The 18,948-nt window shown below is 40.2% G+C and overlaps 2 protein-coding genes across 2 annotated transcripts; both read left to right on the top strand.

Annotated features, from left to right (window-relative positions):
- Positions 1-2,846: 2,846 nt before the first annotated feature.
- Positions 2,847-9,481, top strand: btr12 (bloodthirsty-related gene family, member 12). The gene is made up of 8 exons (XM_062065832.1): positions 2,847-3,002; positions 3,452-3,927; positions 4,126-4,317; positions 4,399-4,494; positions 7,830-8,063; positions 8,309-8,456; positions 8,553-8,579; positions 8,774-9,481. Exons 1-8 carry the CDS (start codon positions 2,996-2,998, stop codon positions 9,310-9,312), a joined length of 1,719 nt encoding a protein of 572 aa, XP_061921816.1. The 5' UTR covers positions 2,847-2,995; the 3' UTR covers positions 9,313-9,481.
- A 2,210-nt stretch (positions 9,482-11,691) lies between these two features.
- Positions 11,692-16,839, top strand: si:dkey-46i9.6 (E3 ubiquitin-protein ligase TRIM39). Its single transcript, XM_062065831.1, has 6 exons — positions 11,692-12,444; positions 12,513-12,608; positions 12,686-12,916; positions 15,296-15,443; positions 15,523-15,549; positions 15,619-16,839. Exons 1-6 carry the CDS (start codon positions 11,692-11,694, stop codon positions 16,170-16,172), a joined length of 1,809 nt encoding a protein of 602 aa, XP_061921815.1. The 3' UTR covers positions 16,173-16,839.
- Positions 16,840-18,948: the final 2,109 nt, after the last annotated feature.

Below are 18,948 nucleotides of genomic sequence, written 5' to 3'. Positions count from 1 at the left end.
GGTAGTTTTTGTTTCTTAGCCAAGTTTATCTCCGCCTTGAGCACGCCTTTTGTTTGTACCCGTTTTGTAGTTAGTGTTAAAATAAAGATCAATCAATCAATCAATCAATGTTTATTTATATAGCCCTAAATCACAAGTGTCTCAAAGATGTATTTACCTTCACGCCACGTCCGCTCCAATTCCTTTGCATTCCGGGAAAACAAACCATCCCATAGTCCACGTTATGACAAGAAGCTGAAAATGGCTGTGTAGGTAGTGTGACACATCAGTTAAAATGGAAGAAGCTATCCTCACTACCTGTTAACTATAGAGGATGGCTGCAGCATAGAGCTGAGACTCACCAAATAATTTACTTGAAACTTTAGCAATTTAATTTAGGGAATTATTGTCCTTTAATGACAGGTGACTGAACTATGAGACCAGGGACAAAGACAACACAGGTTCTATAAAATGATGATCATGATGGTCTTGTCAACATTAAAATGAGAATTTATTCTGCTTGTTAAAAATCTAAGGATCCAGCCTATCAAAATATTAGTCAGGTTAAAGTGCACAGTCAACCTTCTAATCAGGATATGAGACTGGACTGCGTTAAAAGCTGAGAAAAAGTCCCCGAATAAAAGTCTGGCATGGGTTCCATTGTTGTCCAAATGTTTTAAAAGCCTATCTAAAAGTTACAGTGGCATCCACCACACATCTGCATGTGGGTTCTTAATGAAAACTGGATATAATTCTGTTTGGGTTTGTTTTAAAATCTCAGTCCTGGCCATCTCCTCTAAAATCGTCATAACAATGGAGGTCAAAGACACTGGTCTAAAAACATTTTTGATCTGTTGGTTTTTGGTACAGGAACCACAGCAGTATTTTTCCAAAGCTCAAAGACATGTTGTGTCTGTAGGGACGTTTTAAAAATACAACACTTAAATCTTTAGCACACGTTAGTTTAGTACACATGTTTAGTACACGTTCACAAATATTATCACAAATATGTTTTTTTTATTTGCTTTTAAATGCTCTTTCAACATCCTGCTGAGTAGCTTTAAAATGCTGGTTGTCCCTCGGACTATGGCTTATAGTTCCAGAATTTATCTGCCAAAACTGAATGTATCAAAACTACAATAACAACAGTCAAGAGCATTAGTCAAACCAATATATGTGCTAAAATCATCTAAAAGAACACTGTTGCGGTATCGTAGTTTCTATTTTGACATGGAGACAACATCAGTTGCTGACAAGAACCCTTTTCTCTCATCCAGTACAACACTGCCAGCCAGTGGTGAAGGTAAAAAGTAGCATTTTGGATCACTACTTTCTAAGCCAGTGTGTCTAAACTATTTCCACAGAGGGCTGTGGATATGGAAAAATAAAGATGCAGGGGGGAGGGCACTTTGATATTTAAAAAATAGATAAATAAAAATATACATAAATACATGTAAAATACATTTGCAAAGGTCGTCAGGAAGCAGCATGCAGGTAAGAAGGATGATCTATTCTAATAATGTAAAAATATAAAAAAAGTAAAAAACGTGCGGAGGGCCGTGTATACGGAAAAATATCAAGATCCAGGGGGACACGTTCATATATAAAAAATATAAATACAAATATAAAATAAATTTAAAAAATAAATAAAAACATACATTAAAAAATAAAAAATAAATAAAAAATACAAATAAAAAATAAAAAATAAAATATATATATATATATATATATCTATATATATATATATATATCTATATATATATATATATATATATATATATATATAGATATATATATATATAGGTATATATATATATATAGATATATATCTATATATATATATATATATATATATATATAGATATATATATATATATATATATATATATATATATATATATATATATATATATATATATATATATATATATATATATAGATATATATATATATATATAGATATATATATATATATATATATATATATAATATATATATATATATATATATATATATATATATATATATATATATATATATATATATATATAGAGTCTGCAGCATCGCGTGGACATCGGGGGCGGTACCTCTGGATTGGCAGACCGGGGTGGTGGTTCCTCTCTTTAAAAAGGGGAACCGGAGGGTGTGTTCTAACTATCGGGGGATCACACAGGTGAGCTTCAAGAGGTAGTCACCTGAAACAGTTTTCACTTCACAGGTCTCATAATGTAAATGAGAAGGTACAGTATATACTGTGTGTGTGTGTATATATATATATATATATATATATATATATATATATATATATATATATATATATATATATATATATATATATATATATATATATATATATATATATATATATATACACCAAAATATACATATCCATATACATTGTATATATATATATAGAGAGAGAGAGAGAGAGAGAGAGAGAGAGAGAGAGAGAGAGAGAGAGAGAGAGAGATTCCGTTTGTGAGTATGTGTGAGTATGTGCGTGTGTGCACGTGCACGTGCACGTGCATGTGTGTACGTGTGTCTGGGTTTATTTTATTTAAGTATATTTATGTTATGTTATTATTCGTTATTAAGATTAACATTTCAGTTGTTTCTCTTTGAATTGTTGGATTGTGCCATTTTGTTTTATTTCCACATGTTTGCAGTTTTATTCAGTTTGATTTTATTCGTACAATGTGCCGGAGGCAAATAAAAAATTCACCGCTGCCCGCACTTTGGGACGCCTTTGTTTTAAGTCTTTTTCTTCTGTTTTGGTTCCTTAAAATCTCATTATTATGAATTTGAGTCCTCTCCGTTGTTTGAATATAAACACTCATGGTGAGTTTCGGTGTCTGGTTTCAGGAGGTCCACCTTTGGAGCGTACAGACAACACCTGGGTGTGTCACAATGAAAGTGGGAGGGGAGCGTTCAGGTATCCGGAAGCTCGCAGAGGCTGTTTAGTTCATTGCAAAGTAAACAGGTGATCTGACCACTGCTTGCTACACCCCATAACAACATGCAGAGTGAGTTTAAACTTTACATTGACATGTATTTCTTATTTGGACTGTTTGTGGTTTGCAGTGAAACACTATTAAATACTTTTACTTGATAAACAGTTGGTTTGATTAGGAATGAACACATTTGGACTGACACTTGTTATATCATGTCATATTTTTGGAGGCCTACTAGAATGAGACAGACCACATATTGTATTTTACTGACATTAGTTAACATTAAATTGAGGTTTTCTTTAGAAGCTGACGTCGGTTCTCTCAGGTGGAAGCTCCTGAATTACTACATTCCTCAGATACTTCGTGTAGCGCTATGAAGGCCACTTCCTGTTGCTTGTGTTGTGTTGACTGTAAAACCAGAATAAATGTTTACTATTGGATTAAATGTTGTTTTGCTATCTTGGGGAACATGCTTCCAAGGCTTCTCTAGTAAATATTTATTGTCCTTCATTCTCTTGAAGGTGTAAGCTCTCCGGGAGGCCGCGTCCTCAATGAGGACCAGTTCACCTGCTCCATCTGCCTGGAGGTGTTTGTGGAGCCTGTGTCCACGCCGTGCGGTCACAGCTTCTGCAAGGCCTGCCTGCAGGGCTACTGGAACCACACCAAGAAGTTCCTGTGTCCCATGTGCAAGAAGAGCTACACCAGGAGGCCTGAGATGAGTGTCAACAGGGTCCTGGCAGAGATCTCATCGCAGTTCCAGGGGCTGGTAGTTTCTGGCGGTAGGGCGGAGGCGCCCGGGTCCTCTTTGCGAGACTCCACCGTCAATTTGGGCTCCGACAGGGGCCGTGTGGGCTCACCGGGTCTTGACACTGGAGAGTTTGCACGGGACGGCGAGGTCCCCTGCGATGCTTGCATTGGGAGGAAGTTGAAAGCGCACAAGTCTTGCGTCAACTGTCCTGGGTCTTTCTGTGAAACCCACCTGAGACATCACAAAAAGGTACCGCCGCCAGCTCCTCACTATCACATTTCCAGTTGGGACAGAATCAGAATAGTTTTATTGGCATTGTTTAAGAAAAGGTTCACAAACTAGGAATTTTTCTTGGTACAATCGTGCAACATAAAACACATATAACACAGAATAGGTAATAAAAATGAGCTGTAACTGAGCTAGAAGTTGAGTGATTTGAATTTCCAGGTGAAATCCCTGACGTCACATCGCCTGATTGAGCCCACCTTCTACCTGGAGGAAAAGATCTGTAGGAAGCACGAGCGACTGCTGGAGGTCTACTGCCGCACGGACCACATCTGCATCTGCGCCGCCTGCGTGGAGTCCGCACATAAGTCGCATGACATCGTCTCCACGGACCACGAGTGGAAGAAGAAGATGGTGTGTGGCGGTCTTGTGTGCTAACCTTTCCTTTCACATGACAGTCACATGACCTTTCTCCCCCTGGCCCCTTATCCCTAGAGCATCTTGGGAAAGAAAAGGTCTGAACTGCGGCACTTGATCAAGGAGAGAGCCAAGAAGCTGGAGGAAGTCAAACAATCCATAAAGGTCATCAAGGTAAGCTAATGAGGCAGTGACAGATTCAACATTTGAACTCTTCTGTGCAGCTGGGATAGGCTCCAGCCCCCACTGCGACCCCAAAAGGGACAAGCGATAGAAAATGGAGGGATGGATGTTTAATATAAAAGCTAAAGAGCCAAGTAGCAGAGCGCAGACCTCTCTGCCAAGGCCCGACAATCCCAAAAATTTCAATATACTGTTCCACTCTCACTGGTAATTTGTTACAAAGTCATAAGTGAAAATAAACTTGGTAGATTATTTTCAATTTCCTCCTTGCCACTAAATAAATAAGAGGCTTACCTTATTTATTGAGTGGCAGCTGAGTCATTCCCCTCTTGTGCACCACCTATAGCGATGCGTTCAAGTGCGCTTGTTCAACCAGTGTGACCAGTTTGTGGGGACAAAACATCCCATGCGTCTATTTGCACCCAGCGAAGGAGTGTCTTTGTATCAGAGCTTAGTCGTTCAATTTAAATCCCAAATAGTTTTTTTTGCTTTTATGTGATGAGGGTTTGATACATTTAACCTGGTTTGTCTATATTCATGGCTGACCCAAATACATTTGAAATGACGACCACAACTATTTTATTTTAAAGAGCAAATTAAAAATCAACATATTAGCTATATCCATCCTTGTCCGTTGTAATTGTGTTGTGCTTGTGCAAGATGACTTGGATGAACATCCTACTAAACAGTAGTTAACCCTCGACTCACCTTTGACCAAAAAACGGACATTGTCTGCATTTTTTTTTTTCCAATCTTTGACAAATCAGTTACATTTTAGAGATTAAAGAGCTGAAATTGGTCCACATAGTTTTAATTAAGTTTATCTTTAAAATTACATCATGGCACTTTTTACAAAGTAAAATAGGAGATATTCATTTACGACACTTAGCTTCTTTGCCCCGTTTGGTCGCCCATTGACTCCCAAAGTAACACATATTTTTCCATATATTAAAAACCTGACATGTTCAAAGTCAATCAAAGTTTATTCATATAGCCCTTAATCACAAGTGTCTCAAAGGGCTGCACAAGCCACAACGACATCCTCAGCTCAGATCCCACATCAGGGCAAGAAAAAACTCAACCCAATGGGATACAATGAGAAACCTTGGGAGAGACCGCAGATGTGGGTACCCGCCCGCCCCCCTGGGCGACCGGTGCAATGAACGTCGAGTGGATCTAGTTTAATAGTGTGAGAGTCCAGTCCATAGTGGGGCCAGCAGGGGATCATCTTGAGTAGAGACAGGTCAGCAGCGCAGAGATGCCCCCAACTGATGCACAGATGAGTGGTCCAATTCGGGTCCCGACTTTGAACAGCTAGCTCGCATCATTTGTGGTCACCTAATAACCTCTCCACGCAGGAGAGGGGGGAAGAGCAGAAAAGAGACGGCAGATCAACTGGTCTAAAAGGGGGGTCTATTTAAAGGCTAGCGTATGCAAATGAGTTGAGTTATTATGTTCTAATGCTTTCACCACAAATATTGATTGGATCTGAACATCTCTCTTCGAAACACAAGGAAAAATAGTTCTGGGTGTAAATACACTTCTCAATCACTAGTTAATGCGAGAAACATATTATTCATTCATATACAGTGTTTTTGCATACATTGATTGTGGTGGGCTGTTATTGCCACACAGAGGTGTGTAACTGTGGTTTTAGAAGAAATTTTGTGTCCATTGTCAGTGTGTTTATGTGCAATGGCACCACTAAACCACTAGATGACGACATATCATGAAGTATACAATGTTATTTACAGGACGTTAAAACAACACCTTCAGTTTCAGCAAAAATAGGTGCCAATACCTTCCATCCATCCATCCATTCTATGGCTTGTTCCTCTCAAGGTCACGGAGGCGTCTGGAGCCTATCCCAGCTGCACTCAGCAGACATGGAAACACATTTTTTGAACATATTACATATTTAGTGTTTTTCCCACAGTAATTTGTTGTTCTTTTTTTTTTTTTTTTTACAAATTAAAAAAAAAATAAACCAAAAAAAATTATGATAAAAAAAGAATATCTAAGAGTATGTCTGAAGCGGCTGAGATATTTGAAGAATTTAAAGTTTCTAACACTTTTGAGTTTGTCCATTTTTCCGCAAAGGGGCACAGTGTGAGATTTTTTGGGGAAAAAAACGTCATTGTTTCAAAAATAATACATTAAAATCAGTGTTGTTATGAATTACTGACCTATCAAAGGCTGTAATTACATAATCTAAAGTATTCCATTTTCGTTGGAGCCTACAGTATGGCAGCCGCGCAATTCGGCCTACTAAGCCCTTAAAAAAAATCCAAACACCTCAATTGAGGTTTTATATTCATGCTCTAAGTAGATATGCAATGTAGGAAACAGGCACATTTAAAATAACATTTAATATTTACGTATTTTCCTCATTTTAAGCATATGCGGCGCATTAATTTTAAAAAATGCATCACATTTGCAGACTTAATGAGAGCTAACAAAAATAATAAAACATCACTTATTGTGAAAGGTCTGCTGTCATTATGCTGCCGGCTGCTAGGATGTTGATATATTTGCATTTCGGTGAAAAATGTCTCATAATCCTCACAAAGAAACGATGTGTGGGAGGGGGGACCAAGCATCTTTTTGTGTCGTCCTGGCCATTTTCGGGTCCTAAATGGCAGTCAAAGTGTGCCAACTTGTCGGATTACCTACTCAGACGTCTCATGTCCAGGTGAAATGAATGATTTATGAACTAGAATACATTTCCAGGGAGCAAGGAAGCGAGAAAACAGCAGACCACTTGATGATGTAAACATTGGGACACAGTAGTGATCACATAGCCGCTACAAATAGTTTTATCTGTGTTAGTGCTTATAATAACAATATCACTAAAACTTGGGTAATATTAATGTCACGAAATGTATATGGAGTATTGTTGGCGCTTTTAGAATGGTTATTTATTGGATTTTATGAGCGAAATAGTGGAGCTCCCTTTTATTTATGTTTATTTATTATTTAGAATGCATTAAATAAAAATACATCCGTCATCATGTCTGTATATATTCATTTTGTTTGTGAATAGGGGAAAAAAAAAAAAAAGTGCAATTTCCCTTTAAGAGGCATAACGTTGTTTTGAAATAAGTCGACTCTCGGGTTAAAGTGAGCAGTGTTTGGTTCCGAGATGTAGAACCTGCTTGTCCAGTTGCTCTGACAACAAACAGGAATCGAATGCACATAAACAACAGTGATTAGTCACTTGCTAATTTACACGAAAATGCTTACTAATCCAAAGTGTGGAGTAGAGCTACAGTCAGTGACAGCCTAACAGTGTACTTCATGGTGGGTCTGTGGGCTGTGCTTTGCAGACCAGCGGCCAGAAGGAGCTGGAGGAGAGCTGGCAGGTGTTCGCCGAGCTGCAGCGACTGGTGGAGCAGAGCCAGGCCGACCTGGTGGAACTCATCACAACCAGGCAGCGTGAGGCTGAGCGTCACGCGCAGGAGTTAGCGCGAGGCCTGGAGAACGAGCTTAGTCAGCTAAGGAGGCGTAGCCACGAGCTGGACACCCACGTCCAGATTAAAGACAAGGTGGTGTTCTTGCAGGTAACGGAAATGACTTGTGGTATTGTCACTGCTGGTATGGCTGTGCGAGAGTATGTGTGTAAACCTCACTGTCTGACACCTTACAAGTTTGCGGTAGGCAATAAATTGAAAGCTAGGGCTTTCATCTTATTTCCTGGCGGCCTCAATCTATGGCCCCTGGTTGCATCCCCGGGCAGTTTGGAGGGGGTGGATCCAGACATGTTACACTCCTCACATGGATGACCTTCCTTCTCCACTCCTGGCAGCATTTGGCCTCCTTGCCCCACCTGCCCGAGCCCACCGACTGGTCGGCGGTGACCGTCAACACGGACTTCTGCCTGGGGACCCTCCGTGCTTCCGTCAGTGGCCTCGTTGACAAGTTACAGGAGGAGTTAAAGAGGCTATATGGCAAAGGTCTTATAACCAAATTTTTTTTAAAAATAAAAGTTGCCATTTGTCGTTTTCTATTTGATGTCTGTGTGACTACGCCCCTTTGTTGTTGTCTTTCAGAACTCCGCAAGTTGCAGAATTATTCAAGTGAGTCACTTTTTTCTCTTTGATGAGCGCATGCCCTTAAACCATTAAACGTTTATAAGATATGGTGATTTAATGATGGACACTAGATGGCGCCTCTCACTAACAATCCAGATTGTCTGTTGCCAGTGGGCCTGATTCCATGTCTAAAGGAGAAAAAGAATGTGTCTTTGGTGTAATAATCTTCTCTGTCTCAGGTGAAGTCCTCTTGGACCACGCCACCGCCCAGAAGAACCTGGCCGTGTCAGATGACGGCCACCAGGTGAGGTACGAGGAGCGCAAGACCTCCCACACAGACGGCCCTAAACGTTTCAGCCCGGCTCTCTTTGTCTTGGGCCGGGAGGGTCTCAGCTCTGGTCGACACTACTGGGAGGTGGACGTGGCCCGCAAGACGGCCTGGACTCTCGGCTTGGCTAATGGCACGGCCCGCCGTAAAGGCGAGATCAAGCTGAGTCCAGAGGGGGGTTACTGGTGCTTGTGGCTCAAGAACGGCGAGGTGAAGGCCCTGGCCTCGTCACGCTTGCCTCTCATGCTGACATCCCAGCCCAGCAAAGTGGGAATCTTTCTGGATTATGAAGGAGGTCAGGTGTCCTTCTATGACACCAATGCCCGCGTGCACCTCTACACCTTCTTTCACAACTTTAATGAACGTGTATACCCCATCTTCAGCCCCTGCCTCAGCCAGGATGGCAAGAACAATTTCCCCCTCGTCATCACGGCCATCAAACATACCTGACTGTGACCACACAAACTTTTCAACTTGACTCAAAAGCCACTGAGAGACTGATTAAAGACTTGCTCGCACACATCTTTAAAACACGGTAATCCCCAGGTGGTTTCAAACCTCTGGTAGTTTTGTATGCAATATCTTCTTCTGTTTTCTAAACTTTTAAATAAAGATGACTTCACACTAAAAGAAGAGACTTAACTAGACAATCTTACTCACTTGACTAAAAATGCACACAGCAGAAGACACGTTGAGTTGTGTCCTTCTGACAGTCTTTACATGTGTATCTAGGTTAAAAGCAGGAACGGGAGGGGGGTATATTTTGGGTCATAGGTGTGTGTTGGTGGGGGTGGCAGTTGGTCTCATGTGTCAGTGCACGGCTGAGCCTCAAGGCAGCTGCTCTCTGGTGAGTCTTCATGACTTTTCATATCTCTAATCACCATTCTGTTGTTGTGTGGCGCTTGTGGCCAAGTTGCTAACAATGTGTCAATATTTTGCCTCGAGCGATGACTTTGTTCCGTCCGTCAAACTCTCGAAAGCGCAAGGCTCTTAATTCAATAGTCTTCTTTTGCAATGATAAGCTATATACATGTTCAATAGTGGCCAAATGGTGCTGGAAATAAGGTCTACTGTAGTACCTCAACTTAGGAGCTTGATCATTTCAGTGACCGAGCTCTTAACTCAAAACACTTGTATTACAAATCAACATCTCCCATTGAAATTAATTCAAATCTATGTGATCTATGTACTACAAACAACTACAGTCAAATAATGTAATAATAATGTACAGTATTTACCTTGGAGAGTGGACTTCTATGGTATCTCCTTCGAACTGCTTCTCTGTCAAACACACCATTAGCAGCTTTGCCATATTTTCATGGATAAATGTCCCCGCTTTCGATATTATTTTTAAATTCTTGGCTGGCGTTAGACTCATTCTGCTTCAGTATGGTGCAGACTAGCAGCGATACGCTCGAATTGCCTCGCCAAGTTAGCTACACACACGGTCATGTTTTTGATTATTTCTTTTTTTCAAACAATATCATCCACAACTTCCTCTCAGATCTATCTTTCACGCTGACTTTCTTCCTTACCATTGTTGGAAAACCACAGTTATGTCAATGTCTAGCTATTACCTAATGCAGGGGTGTCCAAACTTTTTCCACTGAGGGCCGCACACAGAAAAATTAAAGCATGTATGGGCCATTTTGATATTTTTCATTTTTAAACCATGAAAAAAAATATGGATTTTTTTTTTTTTTACCTTTAGGGGTCCTGGGGATCATAAAGGGTCTCAGTCATTAAAATGTTAAAAATAAGTCAAATTATTATTATTATTTTTAATTTAAGGCTTACAGTAAATCTCTATATCAACATCAAGTTGATATAAAGTAATTAAAAAAAAAGGTTTTATGGCTTTTATGTCAAAAACAACTTTGTTTTTTATCATAAAACTGAAATATGCAGTATTTAGTAATTAGAGCCCTAAAAGATCAATAATGCATTGATTTTAATTATTTAATATTTTTGAGTAATCACAGTGAAAAGATAAATAAAATACCACTAAATATATTTGGGATCTAAAAGGTGCCCCACTCATAAAGTGATACGTTTTTATTAGGTTTTTCTTTTACTTTCAACACTTAAGTTACGAGATCAACATCAGATATATCTGTCGATTTTACGTTTGAACTATTATTTTGTTTGTTTTATGCTCTTTTGTCAAATAAAACGTTGATGTTTTTATATGGCAACTACACAATATATGCAATATTTACCACATAAAACATTTTAAAGTGAAATATTTGAAGGAATTGGAGCCTTGAAAATAATTCATTATAACATGGATTTTTTGTCATTATTATTTTTTTTTTTTTAAATAAAAAAAATAAAAATAAAGTAAGACAAAAGAAAAAAACAGCCTGCATGGCAGCTTTGTGTCAACATTGCAACTTTTCTCGTTAGATTTCACCTCATTCATTTTTATTTTTGCAATAGTAATTCCAGAATGTGTGGCGGGCCGGTAAACAATTAACTGTGGGCCGCACTTTGGACACCCCTGACCTAATGCTAGCAAGGAAGACTGGATGTTTTGGTCGGCTCTTACGGAGTTTGCTGTGGCATTCACTTCACCAACTAATTAAGGGAATGATTGTAACTTAAATGTTTGCTTGCAACTTCAAGCATAACAATTAGCTGAGAGACCGCTCTAATCTCGGAACACTCTTAAGTTGAGGTACCACTGTATTGTAAAAAAAAAAAAGAGTTGTAGTTACAACATCATCCACTAGGCGGTGTTACGTTTATATCTTAAAAGAAAGAAGTGGCACAATCTAACACTGAAAACATCGCTGTCACAGCAGGTGGGAAAAGGCTGCTTGAGTTAAAATGACGCTGCCTCTCCGCCGTGTAGGAATGTCCTCCACCGGGAACCTCTCAGAAGAGCAGGTCCACTGCTCCATCTGCCTGGACGTTTTCACCAACCCTGTGTCCATCCCATGTGGACACAACTTTTGCCAGAGCTGCATCCTGGGATACTGGAAGAGCATCCCACTATACCAGTGTCCAATGTGCAAAAAGTCTTTCTACAAGAGGCCCGACATCAGCATCAACACCGTTCTTAGGGAGATCGCCGAGCAGTTCAAGGAGCTCCGGGTAAACAGTGAGGGCAAGGCCGAGAAGAGAATGATGGAAAAGTGCGAAGAGGAAGATCAGGAAAGGCTTTTGAAAGTCGAGCGAGAAGAGGACATAAATGCGGACACTAGCAGACGGATGGCAAAGGAGACTCCAGATGGTTGTAAACCATCTCAACAGGAGCACCCTCAGGCTTCTTCTTCCACCTGGAAGGAGGTCCTCTGTGATGTTTGCCTGGGAGAGGGCCGTCCCAAAGCCGTAAAATCTTGCCTGGTGTGTCTGACGTCATACTGCGACGAGCACCTCAAGTCGCACGCCAGCAGGTTCACCAAGCACAAGCTGATAGAGCCCGTGGCCAATATGGAGGACCGCATGTGCTCCAAACACGAGCGACTCCTGGAGCTCTTCTGCAAGAAGGATCAAATGTGCGTGTGTGTCCTGTGCACAGAGACCGACCACCGAGCGCACTACACCGTCCCCGTGGAGCGGGAATGGACAGAGAAAAAAGTAAGTGGAGGTGAACTAGGCAAGGACAAGTGCAGGTACACTTGAGTGTCATGGTGTTGTCGTTGTAGGCCCAGCTGAAGAGGAGCCAAGTGGACGTGCAGCAGATGATCCAGGATAGAGTGAAGAAGGTGGAGGAGATCAAAAACTCTGTGGAGCTCAACAAAGTGAGAACCTGACCTATTGACAGTTCTACTTTAAGTCTGAAGGTCCTGACTTTGTGCTTCTCGGTTTCTAATTGCAGGCGAGTACTCAGACAGAGATTGAGGACAGCATGCAGGTTTTCGCTGAGATGGTCCGCTCCATTCAGAGAGCTCAGGGCGACGTAGTTCTGGCCATTGAAGAGAGGCAGAGGCGCACTGAGACCCGAGCCAGAAACCTGGTCATAAAACTAGAGCAGGAGATCGACGAGCTGAGGCGGCGGGATACCGATCTGGAGAACATGGAAAGAACGGACCACATTCACTTTTTGAAGGTGGGAAATGAAAATGACTACACATGATGCTTTATGACAAACATTGTGCATGGAAACAACTTGCTCAGAAGCAAGAGAAGACAAATCAGCCAAGGATGACAAAGGTATTGACAAATGCTAGAACAAGAAAAATACATTACATAGAACATTTATTTAGATCTATGTAGGTAGAACATTAGTACAAAACATTAAAAAAACAAGCTAAGTAGCATGTTACAAACATGTGAGAAGGAATACAACAGTCATTTATTAGACAGGAACAATAACAGCATGAGAGCAACATGGGGTATCCTAAATTGCCTAATTAAAATGGTGCTAAGAAGGATTACCCTCAATACTCAGATGGAAATGTAAAAAAGAACATAAACGCTAAATATGTCCTGCGGAGTACCCCAGGGATTTTTTTTTTTTTTTTGTCATAAAAAAATACAATCATGTGTGCTTACGGACTGTATCCCTGCAGACTGTATTGATATATATTGATATATAATGTAGGAACCAGAAATATTAATAACAGAAAGAAACAACCCTTTTGTGCGAATGTGTGTGAATGAGTGTGAATGAGTGTGAATGAGTGTGAATGAGTGTGAATGGGGGAGGGAGGTTTTTTGGGTTAGTGCAATAATCTTGTGTTTTTTATGTTGATTTAATTTTTTTATTCTTGTGCGGCCCGGTACCAATCGATCCACGGACCGGTACCGGGCCGCGGCCCGGTGCTTGGAGACCACTGAAATAGATGGTTTGACAAAAACAGAATATCTTTAAATCTCAGTAAAACTAAAATAATGTTATTCGGAAACACAAAAAGAAATAAACATTGAAAGTGTAAAATAAATACAATTTCTAGGCATAATAACAGATGTTAAAATGAATTGGAAATCTCATATAAAAATATACAACCTAATGTGGCAGTAAATACTTCAGTACTGAATAAAGCAAAATATGTTCTGGACAAAAACACACTCAACATTCTGTACTGCTCGCTAGTGTTATCGTATCTGAGTTTTTGTGTAGAAATATGGGGAAATCACACAAAAAAAAGTTTAATTCATTAACAGTGTTACGGAAAAGGTCAGTTAGAATAATACATAATGTTGGATTTAGAGGCCATTCAAATCCTTTATTTATTTAATCCAAAATATTGAAATTCAATGATTTGATGCATTTGCAAACAACTAAAATTATGCATACAGCAAACTATAACCTGCTACACAAGACTGTACAACAATTATTCTCAACAAAAGAGGAGAAAGACAACATTTGCGAAAAATCTAACTTAAAACATTTGTATGCACGTACAACACTTAAACATTTAGTATATCAGTATGTGGAAATAATGTAAGGAATGATTAAGCAAATAACTTAAACAAAGCACTGATATGATCTAGTTTAAGAAAATATTCAAACTCAGAACGATTACTTTAGAAATTACGAGGAAGAAGAATCCTGCATGGTAAAGATATTGAACCTTATTGAAAAATGAGGGATAATATATCATCAAATACATATTCATCTTTTAATTATTTTATATATATATATTGTGTATTCTTTTATTTACCATCTATTCTTTTAATAACTATTAATTCATGTGAACTTTTTAAATCATCTATCTATCTACCTACCGACCGACCTACCTACCTATCTGTCTGTCTTTCTATCTATCAATTGTTGCGTCGGACCAGTCTTCCTCTCAGGGAATAAAAGTCACTGGTCAATCCCAAATTCTTTCGGATGACATATATGTTGAGTAAGAAGGACCACCAAGACAGAATAGCAATATTACCAAGTTTTAGTAAAGCTTTAGGAGACCAGCCTTACAATGCAGTAATAGCAGCATCAAGAAGCGATCTGAAAATCAAACGGAAAGAGTCGGCTTATTTAGTATGGAAACAGCCACATCCCGCCCAGAAAGAAATACAGCCTTATTGTTCTAAACTGATAAGGTTAAAAGGGAGTATAATGTACTCTCATTACACATTCCAGCGCCTTAAAGGTAAAACACAGAGTTTACTATCGAACAAAGGAAAAAGCACAAAGCGTACACATGGGAAAATATTAGCTGCTTTAAACATGACTATGATTAAAGAAAGAACTCTTTAAAATATATGCATTCTCCACACTATCTATCTGTCTGTTTGTCTGTCTGTCTGTGGAACTGTCCCTTTGTTTGTTTGTGTTACAGATTGAACACAGAGAGTCAACAGTTTTTTTTTAGTAATTGTTGTAGAACAAAGGGGGATTTAATTAAATAACATCTACTTCTTCCTACTCCTTTTTCCGACACATCAAAGTGTGAAACTGTTGTTAATCCGTATGAAAGTTTGAAATAAACTAATACAATAACCATAACATATTCAGAAAATATGTGTCCTTCCTCAGAACTTCCCAGCTCTGAGCATGGCGCCTTCCGTCCAGGACTGGTCTGACACCAGCGTTCCCACAGACATTTGTGTCGGCCTGATCAGGACAGCTGTGTGCAAATTGGAGGTCACTTTAAAGGACATGGTGGACAAACTGGCAGATAGAGGTGTGATGTCTTTTAACATATATTTCATGTTTCTGTGATTCGAAAATAAAAGCGGTTCCTTGTCGTCTTTTCCTCACAGAGATCCATAAGATTCTGAAGTACTCAGGTATGCTTGATTTCATTGCCAACTCCCTTTAGGTCCATGGCTATTCCCCATTAATGACTCCCTTTGCAGCGGACATCACTCTGGACCCGGACACCGCCAACCCGTGGCTGCAGCTCTCGCAGGACCGGCGCCAGGTGCGCCACCTGGGAGCATGGCAGGATCTCTCCGACCACCCCGAACGCTTTGACACGGTGGTCATTGTGCTGGCCAGAGAGGGCTTCACCTCGGGGAGACACTACTGGGAGGTCCAGGTGGGCGACAAGGATGACTGGTACCTGGGCGTGGCCAAGTCATCCGTCAACCGGAAGGGCCGGATCTCTGTGAGCACCACCCATGGCTACTGGGCTCTAGCCATGAAGAAGGGCCACGGGTACCGCGTGTCCACCACCCCGCCGTTACAGCTCGCACTCAACGCCAAACTCAGGAGGGTGGGCGTGTACGTGGACTACGACGAGGGGCAAATATCCTTCTATGACGTTAAGGCTCGGACACATATCTATACTCTAAACGACACATTGAATGAGAAGATTCTGCCTTTTTTCTACTTGTACTGCTGCGACAAATCTTCCGATACTGTCGTCATTTGTCCCCTTGCTGACAAAAACCTGATCAAACAGAGCTAATTAATCGTGGCGTATTGCTGGATGCTAATGGTGTCGCTTTAAAGGGACAGCTAAACGTCTACCTTCCCAGTGATAAACAGGAAGTTAGTTTAGCATCAATGGGTGTTGCCCAACACCAAATGCCTTACAGTCGTCCCTCGTTTACTGTAGTTAATTGGCCGTGATAAACAGATATCCGCAAAGTAGGATACTTAATCAAATATTTTCATAGTTAGCGCATTAAAAAACGTTCCCAACCTTCTAAATACATTATTAGAGCCCTCGAAAAACATGGCACCTTTACACTTGTTTCTGTTATGATCCGTTGCCCGGATCATGTTTTGTTCTGTTAGTTTTGACTACCTCAGTTCTGTTTTCAGCACCCCTGGGTTTGTGTTTCAGTTGCCATGACTGCAGATTAGTTTCACCTGCCTCTGATTAGTGTTCGGGACGCTCCCCTGCTCCTGGGCACTAATCAGAGAGCTCTTTATTCCCATTTCTCTCCACAATCGGGCTGGCTTCCTTGTTTGCATTACGCAACAGTTAATGACGGCAACATTTTTGATTCTTGATTCCTGTTTGTATGCTAGCTTCCACGCTAGCCTCTCCCTTAGCTTTGCCTCCCGTGCTATCGGCACTATTTTGTTTTTCTGCATTTCCTGCATGATTTATGCAAATAATATATATCATACCAAAGACTAAAACATGGGAACCATTACCTCCCTGCTTGGCACTCAGCATCAAGGATGGGAATTGGGGGTTAAATCACCAAAATGATTCCCGGGCGCGGCCACCGCTGCTGCTCACTGCTCCCCTCACCTCCCAGGGGGTGAACAAGGGAATGGGTGAAATGCAGAGAGTAATTTCACCACACCTAGTGTGTGTTTGTGACAATCACTGGTACTTTAACTTTAACTTTTAAATCATTTCCTACCTGCACTCTGTCTCCGGAGTTTCCGTCTGCATCCCGGGAGAACGACCCGCGCATAACAATGCGACCACGTCGTTACAGTTTCGCCCAATATAGTAACTTTTACTGTAGCTTACAGTACTGTACTTACCAATATGCCAAAAGACCCTCCAAGCATCATTGCTATGGTCGTTACCTGGCCACTACAACACGACCACGACGTGGGGAATTACTCTAAGTTAGAATTGAGCTTTGAGTGTTGAAATCACGGGCGTAAATAGTTCTGCAAAAACTTGACTGTCATAGCTGCACCACTAGCTGTGTTGGCATTGCCTTTCTGCGCTGTCATTCCACACTGATCTCGCCAAGGCTGTTTTTATTGGCCGGACAGTCGCTGATAGCTGATAGTGTCTTGCAGTCTCAGGTAGCGTGAAGTGCCGCGCCGAATGTCCGATGCTACTTCCAGCTGATGAAAATGGAGTTCATCAAAATGTTGTTCTGCCAAAAGTTAATTTAAGATTGTCACAGCGAAGATTGAATAGCGCCTGTTGTGTAACCCTTAACCTGGGAATGGAACTCGGCTTGGTGAATGCTTTCAAAATACTTTCACTGCTCAGTGGCCTTATGGTTAGAGTGTCCGCCCTGAGATCAGTAGGTCGTGAGTTCAAACCCCGGCCGAGTCATACCAAAGACTATAAAAGTGGGACCCATTACCTCCACTCAGCATCAAGGGTTGGAATTGGGGGTTGAATCACCAAAATGATTCCCGAGCGCGGCCACCGCTGCTGCTCACTGCTCCCCTCACCTCCCAAGGGGTGGAACAAGGGAATGGGTCAAATGCAGAGAGTAATATCACCACACTTAGTGTGTGTGTGTGTGACTATCAGTGGTACTTTAACTTTAACTTTAAAACATTGCCACGACATAATTAGTACAATAACATAAATACGGCACAGTAAAAAAAACTTAATTTAACACGTAATTTAGGCTAAAAACATTTAGAATATGCTTTAAAAAAGTTCTTTAATGTGGTGAAGCCGCACTATTGTAAGCCTGATGTAGTGAGGGATGACTGTACAGTCTTCATGACTGCTAGATTTTAAATGTGCCTCATGTGTCTCATCTGCTTAATTGTCTTAAGAGGTTTCTACTCATAGCTGCTAATGCCAGACTGTGTTGTCCCTTCTCTCTTGAGCCTTTTTACATGAAAAGACCTACACTACAGTATTATTTGCATTGATTGGTGTGATTTAAAAGCAGTGTTGCAGCTTTGATAAGAGACACAAAAGTCCAAAATATAAAAATGTTAAAAGGATGCAAAAAATGTGTTGCTTTTTTATTTCTAATTTGTTTGTGTGCCTGTGCTTCTAAACACACATGCGCACACACACTGGCCACAACTACAGTATCATATTTTAAAAGTAGGGATGTTCGATAATATCTGCCTGTCGATATTATCGGTCGATAAATGCGTTAAAATGTAATATCGGAAATTATCGGTATCGGTTTTTTTATTATCGGTAACGTTTTTTTGGGGTTTTTTTTTGTTTGTTTTTTAATTAAATCAACATAAAAAACACAAGATACACTTACAATTAATGCACCAACCCAAAAAACCTCCCTCCTCATTCACACAAAAGGGTTGTTTCTTTCTTTTATTAATATTCTGGTTCCTACATTATATATCAATATATATCAATACAGTCTGCAGGGATACAGGCCGTAAGCACACATGATTGTGCGTGCTGCTGGTCCACTAATAGTATTAACCTTTAACAGTTAATGTTACTCATTTTCATTAATTACTAGTTTCTATGTAACTGTTTTTATATTGTTTTACTTTCTTTTTTATTCAAGAAAATGTTTTTAATTTATTTATCTTATTTT

The sequence above is a fragment of the Entelurus aequoreus genome, linkage group LG12 (assembly GCF_033978785.1).
Source record: "Entelurus aequoreus isolate RoL-2023_Sb linkage group LG12, RoL_Eaeq_v1.1, whole genome shotgun sequence".
Classification (NCBI taxonomy): domain Eukaryota; kingdom Metazoa; phylum Chordata; class Actinopteri; order Syngnathiformes; family Syngnathidae; genus Entelurus; species Entelurus aequoreus.
This window is presented reverse-complemented; position numbering and strand designations above follow the sequence as displayed.